The sequence below is a fragment of the Pimephales promelas genome, chromosome 3 (genome assembly GCF_988280905.1).
Source record: "Pimephales promelas chromosome 3, fPimPro1.hap1.1, whole genome shotgun sequence".
Lineage (NCBI taxonomy): Eukaryota > Metazoa > Chordata > Actinopteri > Cypriniformes > Leuciscidae > Pimephales > Pimephales promelas.
In genome coordinates, this window is record NC_142771.1 from 12,695,758 (window position 1) to 12,721,558 (window position 25,801).

The following is a 25,801-nucleotide window of genomic DNA, read 5'->3' on the forward strand; positions in this document are numbered from 1 at the left end:
CATTTCAGCCTGACATGCTGCAGATGCACCGCGAACAGTCCGCAGTTGCAGTGAAACACTTTACCTAGAACAAATAAAGACTTTAATTAGAAATAATAGGAGATTTTCACGGTCAGTATGATTTTTCTTTTTATTAAAATAACACTTTCACCCCATTATGATATGACGTTCCTGAATTTCGAATTTCCTGAGTTTTTTTTAGGTCTTCTACAATAAATGTCCATGCATCAAAGGTCAAAAAACACTTTTCACATAATACACTGCACATCACCTCATTTCTCATTCCACTCATTTCTCAAAAACTCTGAAAGCGTTTTTTTTCGAAAATTCAGTCTCTAAACTCCTCCTTTCCCTTCCTTTAGGAGACAATAACTTTATTTTTCGTGCACTTTGATCTTTGAAACTTTGCAGACGTTTTACATTCACAAAAAAAATAAAATAAATATATATATTAGGGCTGTCAAAGATTAATCGCGATTAATCGCATCCAAAATAATGTATAATTATTTTATATATATATAAATACACACACATGCTTGTATATATTTAAGAAATATAAATATAAATATTTTATACATAAATAATTTTTTTTTTGTTAAATATACATGCATGTGCACCCACATATATTATGTAAACACAAACTTTTATTTTGGATGCGATTAATCGTGATTAATCATTTGACAGCCCTAATATATATATATATATATATATATATATACATATATGTATGTCTGAAAAACATAATAAGAGCATCACATGTGACAATAAATGCTAAAGAATCCAGATTTTGTTTCTTCGTTTTTATCGCAAAAATATAAAGCAGGACTGTTTTCAACATTAATAATCAGAAATGTTTCTTGAACATTAAATCATCATATCAGAATGATTTCTGAAATCATGTGACACTGAAGACTGGAGTAATGATACTGAAAATTCAGCTTCGATCACAGTGATATATTTTTAATTGTTTGAATTTTTTATATTAAAAATATTATACTTTTTTTTTTTTAAATAATATTTCACAATATTACAATGTTACAAATAAATGCAGCCCGGGTGAAAAGAATAATAGTCTTCTTTCAAAAAAGTTTTGAATGGTAATGTTTTTTAATTTCTATTGCCACTATACTACATTCCCAAATGTGTGCATTGTGCAGTAAACTCAAAAGGCAACAGCATTACACCAGCTAAAAGGGTTCATATGCTTTGCAAATAAGCATCATTGCCACCACTGGCATAGATTTTCCTGTTCACTCTTGCAGGCGTTCACACACATGGCCATATATAGTAGAACATGCCATACACTGTTTACATTATTATACTGCAGTCTTGTTATGATCACTGGATGTGCCTCTACCACTGGAGTTAAACATTACAGCTAGATGGCAGATGTTGTAAGGGAGTATCTGGCATGTGGCATAGCCCACCCTAGGGCCCACCCTACAGGTTATTTGTTGTCTAGAGTGGTTTTGTTGCCTTGGCAATTAAAAGCAGTTACCTCATGGTGGCATGGGAATAGACCAGTGGCAAATGTAATGCAGGAAGGAATCTGTTGCTGAACTTGACCTTGGGAGTCGGGTCAGAATGAAAGACATATAAGTAGTTAATAGAAGCTTGCTGGTTTTGTAAGCTGAAAGACATTGTTCTTGCGCAGAAAATGGATCTTGTCATGTTATTTCAGTGAAGAGAAAATTGTGTTGAGGAGCTTTTATACTGTACAGGTTTATGCTTCAGTTGGACTTTTAGTGTGTGTGGAAAGATTTTAGGCTTTACATGTATACATTTATATGTCTTTGCATGTTTTGCTGGCATATCTGGTGTCAAACTGTCCGAAATTTCAATTTTTCTTTCAAGTTTTTGCTTTGTTCTGTACCACTAATCATAATACGGTGCTAATTCAAGGGCATTTTTATTGAAGAAGTTCTGTCTTTGATGTGGAAATATTGTATTGTTCGCCCTATAAACAAGAAAATAAGTGCAAAAATAAGTAATTCTGAGAACATTGTTATATTTTTGTTTTAAAGATAATTAAAAAAAAAACAACTTCAAATTGCTATTTACTATTATTAATTACTAATTACTATTTCACTAACAATTATTTTGGTAATTGAGTAATCGGATATTTTTGTGGTTATAAAAAAAGACCTAAGTGAACAGTAGCCTTTAAAAATGACTTAAAATACATATATAATAACAATAAGGCAATTATAATTGGTTCAAATGAATAATGAAAAGCAAATGTATGAAATCCTATGGTTTTATTAAAAAACACTTTTAAAATACATCATGTAATGTACATAATGTAAACATAATCAACTCCTATAAATTATGTATTATAACAAATGCCTGCAGAGGGTGTCATGTTTAATATCAGCCAAACAACATTTAATTAAAACCTCGTTATTATTTTGCCACTTCTTTATGATAGAAATGCTACAGCCACTTTTTAATGTTTTCTTATCGGATAAAACGTTTGACAAATGACAAAGAGCTGCGCTTAACTCTGAAAGCTGCAGCGCAAATATTTATTTAATTGAATCGCAGCCGTTGCGATCTCACACATTACCACCACTATGCTATATTATGACTTTAAATGGCTTTAATATATCATGCAGCTGTCACGGTTTGTTGAGGAGTGCAGGCAGAAGAAGACCGAAGTGGCAAATGCTCCAATTCAATTACTTTACTAAAGACTCAAAACAGGTACAGGCACAGAAGACGGACAAACACTCAGGGTAACATGAACATCGACCGACCATGAATGAATGAGCACAGGCAAACTAAATACAAGCAGAAATCAAACATAATGAGGTGAGAACAGGTGACACAGATGATGACGACGATGCACAGGTGGTTGATGAGGGAGTGAGTTCAGGTGGGGAGACAAGAGGATCCTGGGAAGTGTAGTGAAGAAGACTCAGACGGAAAGGTGCAGACGGAGACTGTGACAGCAGCCTTAGGAAAAATGGTCTAATAATGATGTTCATGGATTCTTGTCCGTGAAATGCGCCACTGCCGGTATTTTGCCAGTTGATCGACACGGCTAAATTGCAATCGAGTTACACTGCTGCAAGAATTTGGTTGTAAATGTTGAAAAATATAATATTACAATGCAAAAATGGGAAATTGGATTAATTTTGTGGTATTCTTTGTGCAAAGTTTTTTTTTTTTTTTTTTTTTGTCATTTGATTTGGGGATGAAATATATGAACCCGCAGTCAGAACCTACTCTTCATTGCTTGATTTGAACACCGTACTGTCTATGGCCCAAACTCTCTCTCTCTGTGTCTCTTGCCTCAGGGGCCCTCCAGCATCCTAAACAACAGAGCATTGTGTTCTAATTAAAAAAAGCACAATACCAGTAATCAGCAGTAACGAGTGCTTGAGCTGCAATGAACCACTGAACTGAGTAGCTACTGTATATACAGAGAGATTGTTCATCTATTTTTAAATTCCTTTAGAACAGAAGTTGTTGTGGTTTTGAATGCACACATTTCTGCACGTACTGTACATGAAATAAATCAGTGTGAGCATGTACGTCATACTTGCAAGAATTAGACCGATAAGCCTATGGAGATTAGCACGGCCTCTTATTGTTTGCTATATAAATAATGTTTTCTTTTGTATAACATCATTACTGCTCCAAACTACGGGTAACCTAATACGGCTAAATAAAAATAAAAGCGTGTTTAGTTTGATTTTAAACTGTTTTGATGGAGGATAAATATCTGCTGATAGCTCAGAGTAGCTTTATCGTGTCCAAACACATCTGTTCAGCTCCCCTTTATAATGTTAACCTGCTCTTAGCATAATGGCTATCTTGTTTCCTGCTCATATCTGATATAAACTTCACACTGTGATTGTGGGGAACAGCTGTTTCACGCACCTGCAGACTAGACAGTACTATTAAAAATGACCTTTAAAGTAGACAGTCACGCTTTTGTAATGCTAGCTAGTGTGGCTATTGAGTTTCTAATGCGGTCCAAGTCCAAAAAGAAAGGTGGATTAGGTATAATTTTGTCAAAATAAAAAGTATAAAAAAAAACTGTTGTTTTTTTTTTTATCTATCCAAAAATGTACTTTAAAAAAACTGATGGAATTGTAAAATATATATATATATATAATATATATATATATATATATATATATAGAAGACAAGAATACAAGAGCTGTTTGACTATTTGAGCTAATTGAACTATTTGAGCGAAGTAAGCACAAGTTAATAATGAAAATAAAAGAAATGGCTGATCATCCTCAATAACACACTCGCTATTTAGATCTCATACCGTCTGTAAACTCTTGCACTACCAAAGCAAAAACTGACACATTTCTGTTAGATTCAAAAGAGCCGCGTTATCAGGCTCACAGTGGGAAATGAAACTATATCCGTGCTGGCTGGGCCGGATCGGCACGGAATGGAACGGTTAAAGTAACACTGTAGGTTTTCAACCTTCACAAATATTTCCAAAACCCTTGTGATTAGGGATGTAACGATTCTCTCAACTCACGATGCGATACTATTCACAATATTTTAAAAAAAGAGAGATTTAAGACAAATTATAAATGAAAAAGTGTCTCTTTTATTATTTCTCAGACAAAATGCTGCACATTTCTTTTTCATTTTGAAGTATATTTGTCAAATAATAAAACTACATTGAAGGAAAAAAAATTCCCTTCAAGGTTGTTTTAACTCAGTGTTTCTGTCTGTCTGGTCAAGAGGCTGGACACTGGTACCTTCGCACACTAAGTGAAAGATTGTAAAATTAGTAGGCCTACCACATTGACAGGCGTTTTACATTGTAACAAAGGAAAGATTTTAATTTTGTCTCAATTTGTAACATTAAACTAGAAAGAGTTAAAAAAACAGATCACATTTAGCAAAATATGCCATAACCATTGACAAATCATTTTAAAAATAAATGTACACATTTAGAGAAAGAGATAAAATAAATACGACCTGTGATTGCCATGGAAACACTGACGCACCTTGTGATCTCCGTAGCTCTCACACTTGTCGTATTAAGGACTTTTACGGTGATGTGCTGATTAGCTTATTGTTATTATTAGTCTACGAAGAGTCAAAATGCCGCCACAGCTCCGATTTGAACGAGACAACATCTACGCTTGCCGTCTCCATGTGTTTGACGGCGCATGCACACAGTCTGACACACACTGGCGCGGCGCGAGCAGAGCAAACCAAGTGTTTTCAGTTCATTACTATGAACACTCGCTAGGTTTACGCCAGTGTGTGCTCGCTGCTATTATGCCTATAAAGCGAGGTTCACAACTTCACAGTAGGCTATTCAGTAAACGCCCCTGCTGTTTAAAACGTGTATCGCGATTCGTTTAACATTTCAACCGAATTGAATCGTCGCACATTTTTATCGATTTTTCAACCGGTTGCGAGTGAATCGTTACATCCCTATATGTACATCCCTACATCCTTATAATATGTTAAATGACACGTCTGCTATAGCCTGACGTGGTCTGTATCGCTTTTACTTGCACTATGTAACTTCGGGTTTCGGGTAGTAACCAGAGCACAAACGTCATACGCAGCTTCCCCCGCCACTTTCTCAAATTGTCTGTGGCCATTGTTGATTCCAAAACCGGTGCTGGATAAACGGCGAGTGTGCGCGTGCATCAGTAGGCTGCGGTAGGCTAAATTATTTACGACAACAATTCCGCTTCCAACCTGTAGGGCGACCGCAGAGGAAAAGTTACTCGGTGTTGCTTTAAGCAAAGAGAACCGTTTGGCCTGATGATGGAAAAGCGGCTAAGCTGTCTCTATCCACACTGAGTGAAGTGTGAGTAATTTGTTAGCGTTCTTCACTGGATGGATGGATCTGTCTCTAGAGAATCTCGAGTCTGTCAGCACAAGTCCACGTTAGCTAGATAGACCACTTTAGTGATGTGGAACATTCTTTGCTTGCTTTCTGTATAGAATTTATTGCTAGTTTGAATTATTTATTATTTAATGCTACCAAGCCAATGTGATTTTTCAAATTCGTAAAAAGCAATAAACTAATAAACCTTCTTAAAGACGCCCTATGGTTAAAATCAAGCTTTTAGTGTTTTTGATATGCATTAAGACAAACCAGGTGCAAATTCATTAGTCAGCACCATTGCTGAGTATTTTCTCCCTCAATCTCAAAAACACGGTTTGAAATCGCTGGTGTTTCTGACGTCACAAACTACCTATCCAATCACATCAATGAGCGGACGGGCTTTAGCATATCATTAACTATGCCGTGAAGCAAGGGAGTTTATATAGAATATATAAGAGAATATATAATATAATATAATATAATATCATTAGCTGTTTGATAACGTAGTCAGGCCAAATAATTAATCATATATTAACCCTTGTGCATTGTTCAAATTCACTACCCTTTCGTTATGTTCGTGGCTGAAAAAAGCCACTACTTTAAACTGCTGTAAAAATGTATCAGATAAATATTTTTTTCAAATTTTTTTGCATAAATCTATTAACCGACCTCAGTCCTGATCAAAACTACTAAATTTTTTTTTAAAAATCAGGATTTTAACTCTTTAATTGCCAAATTCATAAATGATGTCACTGATTTGGGGGGGAAAAAAACACAAAATGACTTATTTTCAATATAAAATATGATTGTGGACTGGATTTTTTTTTTACCTTTTATCACAGTCTTGGACATGTCAAAGATTAGAAACAACATTGGTTTTGATGCATTGTTAGTTTTTGTGTAGCATCAGATTTTAACTTTTTCTCCCTCATTTACTGTTCGTGGCTGTTTTTGCCCCATTAACTTCCATTATAACCACATTTTTTGATTGCAAAGCCATGACACCATAAAATCATGCATTTTTGATTGTTGATGGTTTTCCCTGTTGGGAAGAGGTAAAATTAGTAATTTTTACTGTTGATAACCAGGTGGAACCATTAACCCTTTAGACAGGCCTGTGCAAAAAAAAGCTTAGTTTCTGGCTTTTACATGGAGTTATATGGAGTATAATAGCATATTACAGTGTGTATATGTGAGTGTGTGTGTGCGTGAGTGTGTGAACTCACCTTGATGCGTCTGAGAAAATAAAAATATACACTTCAGCTCTCAAAACTACATGGAGTAAACAAAAACAAAGTAAGTGTATTTATGCATCTGCTGCCTTTTGATGGTGAGAAATGCAGACTAAACAAAAACAAAGAAAGTGGATATAAACGCTTGTCATTTGATGGTGAGAAGAGCAGCAAGCAACATGAGAAAGGGCTTGACTTGTAGTGAAGTTTTAGAGATGATTATGCAGCCTGACCCCTCCAGCGAGATGCAGGAGGTATTGTCTTCTCACTCTGACCGCAGACTCAGGACAGTCAGATCCTGGTTTGGATGTGGCACCCTCATCATCATCTCAAGCTTTCACTGAAGGCGAGGAGGATTCAGAGCATCCTGGATCTGGGTGGACTGGGAGAATCTTGAGATGGACATGGTGGCTCTGAAAATCGCACGACCACTGCTATCATCCTATACAGGCAACGTGTGGACTCCCCTCTGGATCTGTAGATGCTGGCCAAAATCAGTAGCCCCATGTAGGCACAGAGATCTGTGGAGTCCACAGATCCAGGATCCTCTGAATCCTCCTCGCCTTCAATGAGCTCTAGCTTCCACTGAAAGCAGGAGGATTCTGTGGATCCTGGATCTGGGTGGATTGGGAGAAATGGTGAAGTATGGTTTTCCACCAATGCGGAGACAATTCCTTTTCTTCAGCCTGCAAGAGGCGTGAGTCGAGGGCCGACACGCTATGCTATCGCAAGGGTCCAGAACATGGATTCTGTGTTCAATCTGTTTTTTACGGAGGAGATGACTGACCTCATTGTCAGCATGACCAACCTCCATGGGCACCGCACAATGAGAAACTGGACTGGGGTGGACTCCACAGATCTCTGTGCCTATATGGGGCTACTGATTTTGGCCAGCGTCTTCAGATCCAGAGGGGAGTCCACACGTTGCCTGTGGGATGATCGCAGTGGTCGTGTGATTTTCAGAGCCACCATGTCCATCTCAAGATTCTCCCAGTCCACCCAGATCCAGGATCCTCTGAATCCTCCTCGTCTTCAGTGAAAGCTTGAGATGATGATGAGGGTGCCACATCCAAACCAGGATCTGACTGTCCTGAGTCTGCGGTCAGAGTGAGAAGACAATACCTCCTGCAGGTCGCTGGAGGGGTCAGGCTGCATAATCATCTCTAAAACTTCACTACAAGTCAAGCCCTTTCTCATGTTGCTTGCTGCTCTTCTCACCATCAAATGACAAGCGTTTATATCCACTTGCTTTGTTTTTGTTTAGTCTGCATTTCTCACCATCAAAAGGCAGCAGATGCATAAATACACTTACTTTGTTTTTGTTTACTCCATGTAGTTTTGAGAGCTGAAGTGTATATTTTATTTTCTCAGACGCATCAAGGTGAGTTCTCACACTCTCTCATACACTCACGCACACACACACTCACATATACACACTGTAATATGCTATTATACTCCATATAACTCCATGTAAAAGCCAGAAACTAAGCTTTTTTTTGCACAGGCCTATCTAAAGGGTTAATGGTTGCACCTGGTTATCAACAGTAAAAATTACTAATTTTACCTCTTCCCAACAGGGAAAACCATCAACAATCAAAAATGCATGATTTTATGGTGTCATGGCTTTGCAATCAAAAAATGTGGTTATAATGGAAGTCAATGGGGCAAAAACAGCCACGAACAGTAAATGAGGGAGAAAAAGTTAAAATCTGATGCTACACAAAAACTAACAATGCATCAAAACCAATGTTGTTTCTAATCTTTGACATGTCCAAGACTGTGATAAAAGGTAAAAAAAAATCCAGTCCACAATCATATTTTATATTGAAAATAAGTCATTTTGTGTGTTTTTTTTCCCAAATCAGTGACATCATTTATGAATTTGGCAATTAAAGAGTTAAAATCCTGAATTTAAAAAAAAAAATTAGTAGTTTTGATCAGGACTGAGGTCGGTTAATAGATTTATGCAAAAAAAATAATTTATCTGATGCATTTTTACGGCAGTTTAAAGTAGTGGCTTTTTTCAGCCACGAACATAACGAAAGGGTAGTGAATTTGCCCAGAGTGTACTGTTGAGTTTTTGAAAAATTTCAAAGCATTTTCCCAAAATATGTGTCAAAATAAGATTTGTCACCAAAAATCATTCCATTTGCTGAAACAAGGAAAAAGTTATGGCCAAATTAAGACTAAAAAATACCCCTTAGTGGCTGAAAAAAGCCACAACAGCACATAAGGGTTAATTGACATTATTTGTCCAACGTTGTAGAGAACGATACATGTGTGAGTGAGTGGAGGCAGGGCTCATATGCATATTCATGGGTCCACTTGTACCAAGTGAAGTAAGGGTGTAGAGTTACAATCAAGCTATTTAAAGTCATGAATATTTTTTTCCACAGGAAATAAAACATTTAAATATGCCATTTTGGTGATCAAAGATGAGTTTTATTGACTATGGAAGACTTTAAGCTTCTGTTTAGCCAGTATATGACTTGCCATTTCAGCCACTTAGAAAGCACAATTTCTGGTATTTTGGTCAAACTTAAAACAAATTTAAACAAGCACCACTAATAATATGTTGCTCATTAAATTTGTCTGGGAATCGTATGAACACTTATCTATATTTCTTCAGCACCTTTTTTAAGAGAAGAGATACGGTTATATTTTTAGTTCTTGTGGCCTTGTCAGTTCTTGTGCTCATTCTAATAATTGCATTTTGTAACAGCAATAAATTACCAAATGATAAGTAAAAGTTTCCATTATATATGACCAAAGATTTTTTCCTCTCCGTGGTAGAATTATAGGGATTACTTTGATTTATCTAGCTTTAGCCTTCAAATCACTGCATAAAACTGCATGCTGCAACCTGCCTGAGCACATGGATGGCGTTGGATTTTCAATGAAATTCTTGCATTAGTCGACACTCAACCATGAGCGCAGTCTCTCTGCAGCGCAGACGGACAGTCTGAAGCACAAATGCACAGGTCAGAATGTGACACTGAAAGTAGTGGGCTGATTGACTTCCTTGCTGCATGAATGGAAATTACAGTACCCGTAGTTCAAAAGTTTGGGATCAGTATTATTTTTTCGAAAGAAATTAATACTTTTATTCAGCAAAAATGCATTAAAATGGTCAAACGTGACCGTGAAGAATAATAGCTTATTTCAAATAAATGCTGTTCTATCAAAATCCTATGAATCCTGAAATAAATGTTTCACAGTTTCCACAAAAATCAAGATTAGAATGATTTCTGAAAGATCATGTGACATGGAAGACTGGAGTAATGATGCTGAAAATTCAGCTTTGCATCATTAAATTGCAATTCAATATATATTCAAAGTGGAAAAAAGTTATTATATACCTGTTAGTGAAAACCGTTAAATGCTTTTTCCTCCGCACACAGATTTAGTTAATCCAGTGCTAGTTTCTCCAGTGTGTGTGTGTGTGTATGTGTGTGTCCTTGCATTCACATAGAGTATGCAGCTGGGGTAATCCACCAATTAAGCAGCGAGTAATGACCCTTCTGGCCTTTGACCCTTGACCTTTGACCCAGCAGCCTCTGCCCTTTGCTCTCATATCCCAGTGCTGATGGACAGTGAACATCTTTGGAAACAACAAAGTGCATCAGATCATTAATGAACTTCTCAGCGAAGCTCTTTGGCATTAAACGGTCATTTCTGAATCTGATCTCTTCGGTCACAGCGTATGCGCATTGCGAGTAAAAACTGTAACGAGACGTGACGTCCCGATCATCAACCGTTTGGTTTTAAGTGTTTTTTAAATAGCACAGCTCATAGACTATCTGATAGGCCACACACGCAGCAGATGTCTTTTAAGGCCAGTTTATTTTGACCCAGTCTGTTTTAGGCAAAGGAAATGGGGTGCTGAGGAAGTTGCGGGTGATGTAACTCTGTATCGGATGAACCCAAATCACAGTTTCAGAGCTCAGGCTAATGGAGGACACCTTTGACACTTAGATCTGTCTCATAATCTGCTCAAACGCTCCAACACCAGGTGGCTGTACATTTTATGTGCTCAAATGATGCACTCTTCAGAAGAGCGAGAGATAGACGGGGCTCTTTATGAACGTATGAGGTCAAGGCATTAATCATAGGCTCATTATTAAACAACATTTTCATTATGCATGGCATCTAAGCCTGCAGAATTATACAGAACGCTCTATAAATTACATTAATTCACAAACTTCCCCCTTTCCTTGTGCGCTTGTTTTAAATATTTTAGCTTATTTGATGAGGCCTTTAACTGCTAATCAAGTACATTTAGCAGAATTGAATTTTTCTAGAAATTTGAATCAGATAATTGGTCATTATTATATGCTATATATGAGTTTTATTGTTTTATATTTTCAGTTTTCATTAAAGATTTTAGTAATTTTAGTAGTTTTAATACTTAAAAAAACGAACTGAATAAGTAAAATACATTCACTTACGTTGAATATTGTTTTCAGTTACAGAAATGTGTAATAGTTTTATTTAACAGTAACTGTGCTGCTTATATTTTTCTGAGGAGTGATTCTGATTTCGCTTGTCACATGTTGGGCGGTTGCCAGGGTGTTGCTATGCAGTTTGAGGGATTTTAGCATGTTGCTATGATGTTTCTAGGGTGTTTTGATTGGTTGCTTGCTATTTATGACTGTTTTGTACACCCAAAGTTTAGAATTAGAATTTGCAAGTGATCCGAATGAAATTAATTTCAAATGACACTACTGTTCAAATGTTTTTCTTTTTTATCGTTATTGAAAGATTTACTATATTTTAAAATGTAATTTATTTCTGTGATCAAAGCTGAATTTTCAGCATCATTACTCCAGTTTTCAGTGTCACATGATCCTTCAGAAATCATTCTATGACGTTTTGACGATGAAGAGACATTTCTGATTATTACCAATGTTGAAAACAGTTGTGCTGCTTAATTTGTTTGTGAAAACTGTGATTTTTTTTTTCCTTCAGGATTATTTAATGGATAGAAAGTTTAAAAAAAACAGCATTTATTTGAATTGGAAAACTTTTGTAACATTATAAATGTCTTCACTGACACTGTCTGCCATTCTGAATCTGAACCCTGTTGGAAACAAAAGACCACAACACAATACCCACGAGACCCCTGCAGTTACACTGTCCATCCTGTGAGAGATGCTGTTTGTCCAATTCAGATGTCCGTGACTCAAGATGATCCACAATCGGACCGGTTCATTTAGTGCCAGACGGCAGAGCGGAGAAAATGAGCGCATGACGTCATATACCAGTGCTGTATGGTTATCAACACCGTATAATTTGAAGCTGTTATGTTGTTGTGAGCTGTTAAACTCTGGCCCACAGGAAGCTGCGATGCTTGGCTGTGATGTGGGCCGCTTTTGGGAGGCACTTGACAGCTTCCACACAGGTGTGTTTGCTCTGGCAGCAGCGATGTCGTAATCGCACTCGTACAAACACACACTCTCACCAGGAAGGAGAAAAAGTGGCTGGCTAATGAATAGCCTTAACTGACTTGGCCCGAGGATGTTTGTCTGGGCAGTTATGCAGCAAGTGTGTGTGTGTTAGTGCAGTGAAGGCTGTCCCCAGCTGGAAGTTTCGCTCGTCTTTCTTCCCGTGCAGAATTGCTGTGGCAGTTTTACCCCGCGAGTGTTAGTAGTGCCGTTGTAAAGTGCGAGTCTGTGTGTGGTCAATATTTAGCATAGCTTTGTTGCTGTTACAAAGGGAGTTTCTGCTAATGAGGTCAATCGCCGCAAGAAGCAACTCTTTCTATCTCCACATTCGTCCTGTTTGCATTCTTTTATATTCCTCTTTTCCATCCTCACTCTCATGTCTTCAGTGTGAGAGTGTTTAATGGGCTGTTTTGGCCCGTCTGGGCCCCCTGACCCGACCCGCTACCACCCACCCGTTCCCTGCCATCCCTCTGGAATTCACTGGAACGGTATCGCTAAACATTTCTGAAGGGATTTAGATTTTTTTTCGGAATGAACAAAAAATGTAAAAAAAAATAAATAAATAAATAGCCATAAGGATAAACTGTGTAATCAACTAATCATTTTAGTTCGATACTGTTTTCAAATACCTTTGCATACATTTCAAAGAAAATATGATATTATGATATTATAAATAAATGCAATATTTACCTGAAATGTATTCAAATATATGAAAATACATTTTATTTATTTATTTAGTAAATTATTACTAATGAACTAATTGCATTAAGTAAATTATTACTAATTTAAAAATGAAATATATAAAAATTAATTTAATTATTGCTGAAAATAAATACATTTACAAATGTATATATTAATAAGTTAATCAGTTATGTATTTATTTATTTTCTTGTAAGTGTAATTTATGTTTTATTTATTTGTTTATAATTTTATATATATATATATATATATATATATGTATTTATTTTATTATTTTAAAATGTAGTTCAATTTCTTATTTGCTAATGTTAAATTGTTTTATATGTTGTAATACAGTTATCGGTCTTCGGCCTCCCTGTTCTCTAGAGATTGGCATCTGCCGTTAAAACACCCATTCCAGTTTATTCTGCCATGAAATGTGTGCAGAGTAATCAGTAGGAGCTGGATCTGTCTGCTGTTGCCTTTCTAAATTTGTTCCAGTAAATGCAGTTCCAGCACTTTTAGGCCTCTTTTCCTCTCGTCTCCTCCTGTGAGCAGTGTAAACAGCCTTTCCCGTTAACACTGGACAAAAGGGGGTGAGATATTTGTGCTGAGCTTTCCTCTTCAAACACATCTCTCCTTTTCCTCTGCTGGAAATAGAGAAACAAATGATTCTGAGACAGGCAGCACTTCCTGTGAAATGTCAGACACTTTAGTTTGCTTTTTCATTTTTTTATATTGTTTTTATTTCCTGTGTGAGTGTGTGTAGGTGAGACGGTCATCCTTGTGATCTGGACATGTGAGAAAGACGGAGCCTCTGTCCTGTCAACACTTTTTGTTTTTGCTTTTTTTTTTTCACTGTGGTTCAAAAGAGAGACTCTCCGGGCTCATATTTCACCTCAAAATCAAAAGAAAAAAAATAAGAAATTGTTATATTTTGAATAAGAAAACGTAAAGCTTATTTTAAAGAGGACCTATTATGCTTTTTTACATTCTCAACTTTTAGTGTGTAATGTTGCTGTAGTGTGTAATCTTGCGTTTTCTTCTGCGAACACATTACAATATTCCTCAATTAAATAATTCCCACACAGGCCTACTCAAAAAAAAAGTGGGCAAGGCCTGGTTGAGTTAGTAGTGTGTTGAAACTATTGGTTATGGTAAGGGCCGTGACATTTCCAAAACACGCTCCAAGCGGTTGACCAATGACAACACAGAGTGCATTGTGCTTTTCTGAGGAAGGGGCTTCATACGCCTTATTCACAGCAGCGCCATCTTTGATTTTTAATGAAAATGACAGCGAGTGAGGGATAGACATGCATCTCTTCAATGGGCTGTACTGTTATTTAATGTGTTTTCGGATTGTTCTGCTCATGAAACACTGGAAAAATATCTTTCCAAGAAATTTCAGTTGACAAAAAACTCAAGACAACGTAAGCTGTGGAAAATTGTAAGTAATCTAGCAGCTTTATTCAGCTTTTTACAGCGGATGCCATTGGAAACACGGTAAGTCTATCCCTCATAGCCTCACTTTCATACCTGTCATGGCGCTGCGCTGAATAAGGTCTATAGAGACAAGAAATTGTCGATCTCACGCGCGATCATTAGTGAATATCATCTCAAACCTCAAACTGTGTGTGTTCTACTTTTGATTCGGATGAACTATCCATTTGAGCTGATATTCTCAGAACACCACACAGTGGTAGGTTTGAGATGATATTCACCAATGATTGCGCGCGTGAACTCGACAATCGACTACTGTGGGCTTCGACCAAAAACAGGAAACAAATATAGGTATGTGAGCTAGCTGAATTAACATCATTTTTATTCATATCTTTCACATCTACTGCAGTCAGATTGACCATGGTCACTCTTAATAACACCACTCACATGGCTGTGCACTCGTAATGACAAATCAGGGATGTTAAGAGGCTAAAAGCAGGTCAAGTCAAGTATACAGGGTGTAAATTTTAAAAAGACGATAACACTGTGAAGGCAACACCGATTTTGTCGTTTTTGTCTGTACTGACAGCACTCCAAATGTGCAAAAAAATTAACTCAATGTTAAAATTGACCAGAGTTCTCCTTTAAAGGAGAAAACTCTTTACATTCCATTATTATGAAAATAAATCTCAGAGAACGATTGACTAGGTACCAATGTTTTATTAGACCAAAGGTTCATTGTTCACCGGAGCTCTCCTTTAAGACTATCAAAACTACAGTAAAACACTAAAATTGTGAAATACTGTACAGTGTTTTCTATTGAGATTCTACTGAGACTTTGAATAAAAGTCTCCATTTGCTCTACTTTTAATCTCACTGGTGTCGTGTTGATTTTCTTTTGTACGCCAAAGCTTAACAGTGGATTCGACTGTCTTAAACTGACAATTATTACCATTGTTTCTCCTTCCCTCCATCCCAGTCCGTCTCTCTTTTCCTCTGGCTTCCTCCTGTTGTTCTGCTGTCTTTCCTCCCTCCCAAACATTCCTGCATTCTTTCTTTTTCCTGCCTCAAAATCCACGGTCTACTTCAGCTGGTTTTCCTCAACGTGTGAGGTGTTTTTTGTGCGTTTCGTGCAGGATGAGGTCGTCACACTCGCCGTCAAACCTCATTGTCTATTGCTCTTTGAGTAATACTGATGCTTGCCTCATCGACACTGTAAATATTCATTCATTCTGCTTTTAAGAGGCTGATTCAATTACATTTAAGAGATGCTTCTTACAGCCGGCCAGTCTTTCCAGCTTTTTTACTCCTTTGGCTTGGAGTGTCAGTGTGGGTGTCAGTGTGGGTGTCACTGTCGATGAATCCATCCATCACTGAAGACAGACAGACGGACTGGGAGATAGACAGACGTATAGACTAGACAGATAGACTGCATGCTTCGAGCTCAGACAGACAGATGGATCCCAAAGGAAAAAGTGTGTCCATAACAGCTGCGATGTTACACATAAAAACACGTAGCTCGTGGCCAATTAAACTGGGTTTTCCCTGCCTCATAGCAACCCTTTGCAGTGTGGATAAACAGATCTACACGTCTGCTCCTCATGATTGATAAGAGCAGTGTGTGTGTGTGCACGTTTGTATACGTTTATGTTAGTGGGTGTGCTTTTCTCCACCCTACAGTGATACTGATACAGGGAAATCACTGATAATCCCGAGAGAAGTTGTTAATGACGCTTTATCAGTCTGACTTTGTCCCTTTCTATCTGTTGTGAAACAGGGTTGGCGCTTCATAAACACATTCGCATGTGGATGTTTTGCCGTTTCGGCCCTTAGAATTGTTGAGTTGTTTCTGTAGGATGCATTAAATGGCACAAATGCACTTAAAAATATGTTAAGCAAATAAGAAAGACAAAAGCCAAGTGCATTGTGTCAATGTAAATGTGCATTTTCTAAGATTTCCATAGCAAATAAATGATGTTCACTAAAGAATCCTAAAAAATGTTTAGCATTAATAATAATAATAATCATAATTCATAATAATGTAATGTTTCTGAATAAATCAGCATATCACAATGATTTCTCATGTGACACTGACTGGAGTGATGATGCTGAAAATACAGCTTTGATCACAGAAATAAAATGACATTTTACAATATATTCACATAGAAAACAGTTATTTTAAATAGTAATATTTTTTCACATTATTATTGATTTTACTGTATTTTTGATCAAACAAAAGCAGACTTGGTGAGAATAAGAGTTTTTTTTTTCAAAGACATAAACATAGTGTAAAATAATTCAAATGCATACAGTCTGCCTTGAAATGCATTTTGTTTATTCAAATGTACTGAAATCATTAGATACTGCAGTTCGTTTCACATAATACAATTAGTCTACAAACACAGACAGCTATGTTTCGAACATAAATTACAATAAAGCCTTTCTTTTAAGTGAACGATTCAGTCCTTGTTTTTTCTACACACTGAAGTTTAACTCTTGTTGCAGTGAGACTTCTTTTTTATACCTGTTAATACTAAATACATCTGCAAATCGTCTTATAGAGTGGGCCATAAACAATTATTCACATATAAACATTGATCAGTTAACATACATAGAGTTTTTGTTTAAACTTTAAATGGAGGGACAGAAATCTCTCAGATTTCATAAAAAATATCTTAATTTGGGCTCTGAACCTGAACGAAAGTTGTATGGGTTTGTAACAACATGATGGTTGTTTCCGCCACAGAATAATAAAGAAAAAAGTTAATTGCGAATTTTTATTTCACAATTCTCACTTTCTTTCTCACTTTCTTTCTCACAAATGTATCTCTTTATATCAGAATTGTCTGATATAAAGCCGCAATTGTGTTATAAAGTGAGAACTGCAAGTTTACTTCTCGCAATTGTTGGTTTACATCTCACAATTCTGACTTTATAACATGCAATTGCAACTTTATATCTCGCAATAATTTTGAGAAATAAGGTCAAGATTGCGTGATTTAAAGGCGCAATTGCATGTTATAAAATCAGAATTGTGTGATTTAAAATTGCAATTGCATGTTATAAAGTCAGAACTGCAAATTTACTTCTCGCAATTGTACGCTTATATCTCGCAATTCTGATTTTATAACATACAATTGCAACTTTATATATCGCAATATTTTTGATAAATAAGGCCAAGATTGTGTGATTTAAAGTTGCAATTGCATGTTATAAAGTCAGAACTGCAAGTTTACTTCTCGCAATTGTACATTTATATCTCGCAATTCTGACTTTTTAACATGCATTTGCGACTTTATATCTTGCAATAATTTTGAGAAATAAGGTCAAGATTGCGTGATTTAAAGTCGCAGTTGCATGTTATCAAGTCAGAACTGCAAGTTTACTTAACACTCAATTGCGACTATATCTCGCAAATAATTTTGAGAAATAAAGTCATGATTACGACAGCTGCAGAAAACAAGCTTCCATGTGATGTGAGTAATTGATGACAGAATTTTCATTCTTGGGTGAACTATCACTGAGTGTGTAGCACATGAAACATAAACACCCAGAAGACATGCAGACGTTCTGGGTTTAAGTGTCACAATCAGATGCTCTAAACCAGACATTCCTCTTCCTCTGATGTGACTTCACTGATGATTAAGTAAAAATGACGTCATTCGAGTGTTGAAGCAAGAGTTCGCATCATTTGCTCACCCTAATTTTGTTTCTAACCTGACTTTTTCTCATTGGGCTCCAAAACATCCTTTACCTCAGCTGCCTTAAAGCAAAGTGCACATTTTAATGTTAATATCATCTGTTTGTTCCTTTGCATTCTGCTGTTTTTCTCTTGACGTTTACGAGGATAAGGCAGGCTCAGGCTTGTGTGGACAAATAAAGGAGACCTAATGTTGGTGCTTTTAACACTTTCCCTTTGAAAGTGTGAGAATCAATTAAAGAAGAAAAGAAGGGGTGATGATTTAGGAGCCTCATTAGATTTTGTGGTCATGCGCATGCACATGAAAACAGTCATTTAAAGACTGCTGTGCAGACGCTGTAAATTAAATTGTAAATTAGATTATGACCATTAAAATTAAAAACTGTTGTGCTTCTTAATATTTTTGTGTAAACCGTGATGTTTTTTTTTTTTTTTAATTTATTAGAAAGTTCAAAAGCACAGTGTTTCATTGAAATAGAAATAGCATTATAAATGTCCTTTACTGTATTTTTTGATCAATTCAATGCATTAATTAAATTCTAAAACTATACAAAAAAAAAAATTTGGAATGCTAGTGTATTTTTCTGCATTGGTGGTACATCATCAAACAAAACGTCTTCTCTCACACCCAGCAGGTGATGAGTTGCTGATTCACTGACAGCAGTGAACGTCACTTTACTCAATCAGTTTGTGGTTTTTGAATGTGAACTTTGAATACTTTACTCACTCAGGCTTTTCCCAGAAGACTACGCTCTACTACATCATACATGGTGTCTTCAACATCCACATTGACACGTCTCGTGTTCTTCAATGTGTCCCGCTCTCCCCTCTAATCTCTTCCTAAACCCCTCAAAACTTGTGTTTTCACTCAGTAACTTTTCCTCCTCCCGCACGTTTGTAGACAGGTCCAGACGAAAACCTGTTCTCTTTCATGTTGCTGTCTACGTCTCTAGTTTTTAATTCCTTCCCCTGCTCAAAACACTAGATTATCAGGGTTTCCGCGGGGTCTTAAACAGTCTGAAAAAGTTAAAAATTTCAAAATCACAATTTAAGGCCTTTTAAAAGTCTTAAATTTGCTGAAGTATTGTGTTCTAGGTCTTAGATCTTTTTAAACGGGTCTTAATTTTCCTATGTCCATTTAAATCCCGCAGCGCTTTGGAATGTTTTTTTTTTTATTTATATTACGTAGTTGTAGTTATTAATTCGCTGTATTACGACTACAAAATAGACCAACATGCAACAGCCAATCAGTTTTGATGGTTTGTGTTATTGGTGGGTATCTCAGATACCACAGACAGACATGAAATGAATTTTATTCAGCTATGGGGACGTGGAATTTTAGCGATACTTGGCTTGAAATATCTGAATTTAGGATCTGATTTTGTTGATTTGGATTTTGCTTTTTGATCAGAGCCAACACTAATAGCGGAGGTGCTCTCCACACGGCGACAAGACACTAGTCCTACATTGTTTCAAACGATGTTTCCTTCAGGTGCGGGAAAGATAAAAACGGCCTACATTACGCACTTTGGAATAGGGGATTTTATAAAAACAAAAACTGAACAAATTTCCAAAATCACAGGACAGTTTGTACTGATTTATTTCGTTTAAATAAATTAAATTACTTTGCGAATAATTTTAAGACTTGTTATGCGTTTCCTTTGTACGTTTTTTTTCTTAAATTTCATTCATAATGGTCTTAAAAGGGTCTTAAAAAGTCTTAAATTTGACTTTGCGAAACCTGCAGCAACCCTGATTATGTTGGTCCAGAGTGGTTTTTGCACATTAGTGGACCCAGCTGTAAATATAGTCATCCAGTATGGTCTTTTTGACCATGCCTTAAACCTTGCTGGTTAAAATAACCTTGTGGGAACACCGTCTTTTTCCTCAACTTATGGCTTGGAAATAAGCATTGGTTATTAAATATGTGCTTGCTTATCTCCAAGACTTTGGAGGATTTATGCATAATCCAGTCTTTTGAACTTATTAATTTTTTTTTTGTGTCTCCTGTTTACTTTCACAAGGCATGACTCGTATTCGATGTCTGTGTTTACGTCAGTCTCCCTCCCTAACTAGAATGATCCAATCGCTACACATGTTTAGACATAGGTCAGATGTCCAGATATTGGATATGTACAAATATTGTGATAAGTGATGCATTTTATTCAGGATCAAAAGAAAGAAGTTGACCCCAAACTTTTGAACCAGTAGTTTGTTTCTGGAGAATTGAACCCGTGACCTTGTCGTTTGCTAGCGCCACTAGTTGAACTACTTTCCTTGCAGTCTTCTCAAACACTTCCAACCCACTCCTTTCTCAAATTCAAGACCGATCCCACCACCGCTCATCACCGGCCACCTTCTCAGTCCCTTTCCCCTCCCTTTACTTCAAGACTTCTCCTCTGATCTTTCCTCCATCTGACATCATACTCCGTGACATCATACTTTGAGCTTAACCATCCTGGTTCGTTTAATAGGCACTCGCAGCGCTGTTTTAACCACTTTACCTCGCTGAAATAGCCGCGGTTGAGTTCTCCAGGGAGCCGTCATCGTCATCTCCCTCTGAAATCGTAAGTCTCGTAACGCCGCGGGGTTGTGAATGGGTTTGAGTGCCGGGGAATCCCCTCAGCCAGACAACTGATGAGAGCTCTCTCGTGGTGGAGCGTTTTAAATAAACATCCTTTACACTCAGTAAACTTCTAAAACCAAGTGCTTGTGACTGAAGACCACCTACCAGATGCTCCATTATTTGCTCTCAAGACTGGAATATGAGCTTCAATGCCTCTAATCATTGCATTACTGTTTCGTCTGAAGTACAATGCATGCAATAACTTTTATATTCACAAGTATGAACTCAAAGGAACTTATTTTAACAACCGCTTGATGTTCCTACATGTTTTGTTTGCCTTAGTTCAGTAACTTTTTGCCACACCTGCCAATGGCCTGTGACTTTATCGGCCATAAATATTATTTACCAGCCGTGAAACAGATTAATATTTAATGTTAAAAGGGTTGTTCAGTCTAGAGCAGTGAGTGGATTTCTGTCCGTGCTTTTAAGATGTTTGCGCACAGCAACAATTTTTAAGTTTTCTTTCGCATCTGCTTGTGGTTGATTGGCAACTGTCCGGAGCGTCGTTCACGTTCATGTTCTCACAATATTGCATTTTTTATAATTCATAAAAATGATACCGGTCAACTGGCAATTGACAATGTTTCTTATACTTGCCAACACCGATTTTTACTCTCATTTGGCTCTTGACGAGTGTTAATTTTAGGCCCTGCCTTAGTTGCATAATTAGCGGTGTTTGCTTATGCCACTATTGGTAATATTGGGTTTGGGGTTCGTTCAGTTTGTTGGCATGCAACTCAAAATGTTGTCATTGTTTAACTAAAATTAAATCTACAACTATTAAAAATCATATTTGAAATAAAATAAAGTTAAATACTATATGAAAAACTTTCTTAGAATACCTTAAAGTGTTAAATTACTAAATTTGAGTTATATCATAGAAGTATAGAGGTACTGTACTTAAAGGAGTAGTTCACTTTTAAAAAAGCTTTTGCTGATAATTTACTCACCCCCATGTCATCCAAGATGTCCATGTCTTTCTTTCTTCAGTTGAAAAGAAATTAAGATGAAATTTTTGATGAAAACATTCCAGGATTTTCTCCATATAATGGACTTCAATGGGAACCAAACGGTTCAAGATCCAAATGAGAGTTTCATTGCAGCTTCAAAGGGCTTTAAACGACACCAGACGATGAATAAGTGTCTTATCAAGCGAAACGGTCGGTCATTTAAAAAAAAAAAATATATATAAATGTTTAAGTTTTATAAGCTCAAATGCTCGACTTGCTCTGTTCGCGTTTGTGACTCTCCTGTTCGGACTCGTTCATCAAAATGAACAAATCTTTTTTCGAGTCATGACTCGAAGGGTCCTAGATAAGACCCTTATTCAACGTCTGGTGTGGTTTAAAGCCTTTTGAAGCGGCACTGAAACTCTCATTTGGACCTTGAACCGTTTGGTTCCCATTGAAGTCCATTATATGGAGAAAATCCTGGAGAAAAATGTTTTCATCAAAAACCTTAATTTCTTTTCAACTGAAGAAAGAAAGATGTCTTCTTTTATCACATGGGGGTGAGTAAATTATCAGCAACTTCTCCTTTAATAACTAAAACTGAAAAAGCTATTAATAGTTCAGAATTAAACAAGCTAAATGTTTTTTTAAAGCAAAATATAACCGATCTAATAAAAAATTATAATTCAGAATATCAATGAATACTATTATAGTTTATTAATAATACTAAAACAACACTTGTTAGTAACTCATCCCACACTTTTTGAGTTTCAGACATGAACGATTCCTCAAGTCACGCGGCTTGTTGAGGAGATGTCAAGTATATTTACTCAGCATGTAAACATGGCATAAACACAATGACAGAGGCAATGACAACACAACAGCAGCACAAGCGAATAAACACTGCTTCCAGCCGTCAGCAGTAACGGTAGAGGTGTATTGTGGGAACAGAGTCAGGGGTCATGTGTATTGACTGACACACCAGAAGCTGCCGAAAAAAGACAAAGAATGGAAGTGCATTATCAGTGTCATAAACTTGTAACACCAACGACACTCTTTGCCTTCACACAGGCACGATTGTTTCTTATTCAAGGGTGTGTGCCTTGAAGAGCAGAGATTCAGCATTTACTGTTTGTTGTCTTTTGTACAGTTTTATAAAACGTGTGTTTCTGTGGAGATGGTGAAAATAAGTTTGTGATACAGTAGCTTTGACATGGCCGACCACACATGCACTTGACACTTGGTATTCCTGCTGTAAAGATAACACTGATATTACTATTGAACTAAACTCAGAGTATTGTATTTGTGTTTTTGAATTACCAATGATTGAATAATCTAATGTATCTCTTTTTTACCCCACAGTGACATATTTGATGCCATGTTCCCAGTCACTCACATCGCAGGGGAAACGGTAATCCAGCAAGGTACAGTATAGAAACACCTGTAGTTTATCACACACTATATTAGTAAGGACATCAATGAGGACTCCTATTTTTTTTTTTTATATCAGGTTATTTTCTATCACCTGGATAATGGATATCAACTGGATATCAATTTCTATCAACTGGAACCTAAACATAACCCTCATAAAACATATGCAAAACCTCACTTGGTCACTAGGTTTCACATTTTTGAATAATGAGGACATTTTGGAGCTCATAGTCAAATCTGTACACACACACACACACACACACACACACACACACACACACACAGAAAACATCCAAAATGGACTGTCAATTAATATATCAACACTCATAGTTTCCATTAATATAAACTGGAAAACAAGCAACTTTGCCACAATTACAGAAATACTGGAGGAAATAGTTATTGGTTGGATTTTAAATATTGTTTTAAGGCATAATATGAATTAAAGCTAATAAATAAATAAAGCTAAGCTAAGCTAAAAAAATTACATTTTTATCATCTAAATGGAGCACAATTTTATTTAAGATTAGGTAATGATAACATGTGGGGAATAATTGTACTATGATCTAAATGATCCTATTATGATACACTCCTTTTGCACAACATAAAGAGCTTGCGTAGCTAAAGGTGTCTGTGGTCATGTACCTGTCATGTTTTCAATTCTATTTAATGCTACATTACTCTTATGTACTTGCAGTGCATATACAGTGCATGCAGTGCAACATTCAAGAGTGCAAACCTAAGGAAATCATTATCAAAAGTGCAAATGCATTGCAGATTGTTTTAGTTAGAAGGAACGGTGATGAGTTTTTTTTTTTTTTTTTTATAGTCAAACAATGAGCTCTTTTTGGTTTCATGTGGAGTTCATAAAGCAATTGAGATTTTATTCTCTGTGCAATGCAATTCTTGAAACAGAGTTTCAAAGCATTTATCTCACATGGACAGATTGCCCATAAAAGTAGATCTAGGAATGTACAAAGTTTGTGTGTGTGTAGAAGTGTGCATGTGTGTGTGTGTGTTTTTGTTCTTGTCAAATATTTGACTGCACTCTGTGACTCAAGGATCTGTTGGCCAAAAAACAGAAACTTCAGAGCAGAGGTGATAAAAGACAGGAAGACAGGAACAATACTAAGAAAAATGAGCTGAATGGGTTGAAAGAGAGAGAGAGACGGCTAGTAAGAGAGGGAGAGGGCACTAGCGATCGGTGAGTGTGTTAAGATAAATTGCTTGTGTGATTTACGAGCGCTTAGTGTGTTCGGTGTTAATTAGCCCCGTGAACCCGCATGAACTCGGCAGCGCACGGATCACGGACTCTTTTAACTCTTCGGCTCACGCACACACACACACTTGCTACCAGGATCCCAAACACCAACTTCAACACACACTTAAACCTCAAAGACATTCTGAACCTACAGAAATGCTTTATGTATGGCCTTTAACTTGGAAATGTTGATCAGAGCCTGTGGCTTCTGGCACGCCCAACCGTCCATTAAACTCTCAAATGGGGTGTAGAGGATGAAGCCTGGGAATCATTTAGATGACACTGTCTTGGGAGGTGGTGACGTTTTTAAAGTGGTGTGCCATCTTTTATCTTTGAAATGCACGGATGTGTTCTTGGGAAATTGGGAGTTGGAAAGGGATGGAATCTGGGAAAGAGACACAATTATTTATCTTTTCCTCCTTTCCATCCTGAATTTAAAGGTCCCATGAAATTAAAATAGGAAAAAGTTTTGTGGGTTTTGGTCCATTTTTGTTATCTGTGGGGACTTGCAGAATTAACTTCTTGCTCATATATAAATGGATTTAAAATAGTGAGTTATAATAGTTATTAAAATAATACTGACCCCAAACTTTTGAATGGTAGAGCATGTTCAGTTTTTTTATGTAGATTTTCACTACTGAGCAAAAACAGGATGGAAAAAGGGTTATGTATCTGTAGTCTTCTCTCTGAGGTCGGTTGATTGGAATAAACTCACGATTTTCTCATTTCTTTCTCAGGTGATGAAGGAGACAACTTCTATGTGATTGATCAAGGAGAAGTTGATGTGAGTGCAGTATTTCATACCTGTTTCTATAATACATGTATGCAACTTATCAGGACAAACTTCACTGAAGTGCCCCTATTATGCTTTTTCTGATTTTACCTTTCATGCAGTGGATAATATAGAGGTTTGTGAATGTGAAAGGTCTTCAAAGTTTTAAAGGTCAAAGTGCATGATAAATGTAGTTATTGTTTCCCAAAAGAAAGAACAGATTCTGCCTGAAACGAGTTGTCAGTAATTCCAGTCACACTTCCTGTTCGAGCCTATATAGGATTGTAACAAATCTGCAAAATGCCCACTTATTGGCTATATATTGGCCTGCCTTGTGAACAACGTCTACTTTGACCCTGAAACACTGTAGTTAGCTGAGACCTAGAAGAGTTTGGTTCTTGTTTTTGACATGTCGAGAAGACGCTGTTTTCTGTTCTGTGAAA

At 36.7% G+C, this 25,801-nt stretch overlaps 1 protein-coding gene across 1 annotated transcript in view; it reads left to right on the forward strand.

Moving 5' to 3' along the window:
- The window catches only part of prkar1b (protein kinase, cAMP-dependent, regulatory, type I, beta), a 64,084-nt gene that overhangs the window by 12,243 nt on the left and 26,040 nt on the right, over positions 1-25,801 (forward strand). Inside the window, exons 5-6 of the mRNA XM_039662757.2 lie at positions 23,260-23,321; positions 25,324-25,370. Of these exons, the coding sequence (XP_039518691.2) occupies positions 23,260-23,321; positions 25,324-25,370 (109 nt within the window). The remainder of the gene's footprint in view (positions 1-23,259; positions 23,322-25,323; positions 25,371-25,801) is intronic.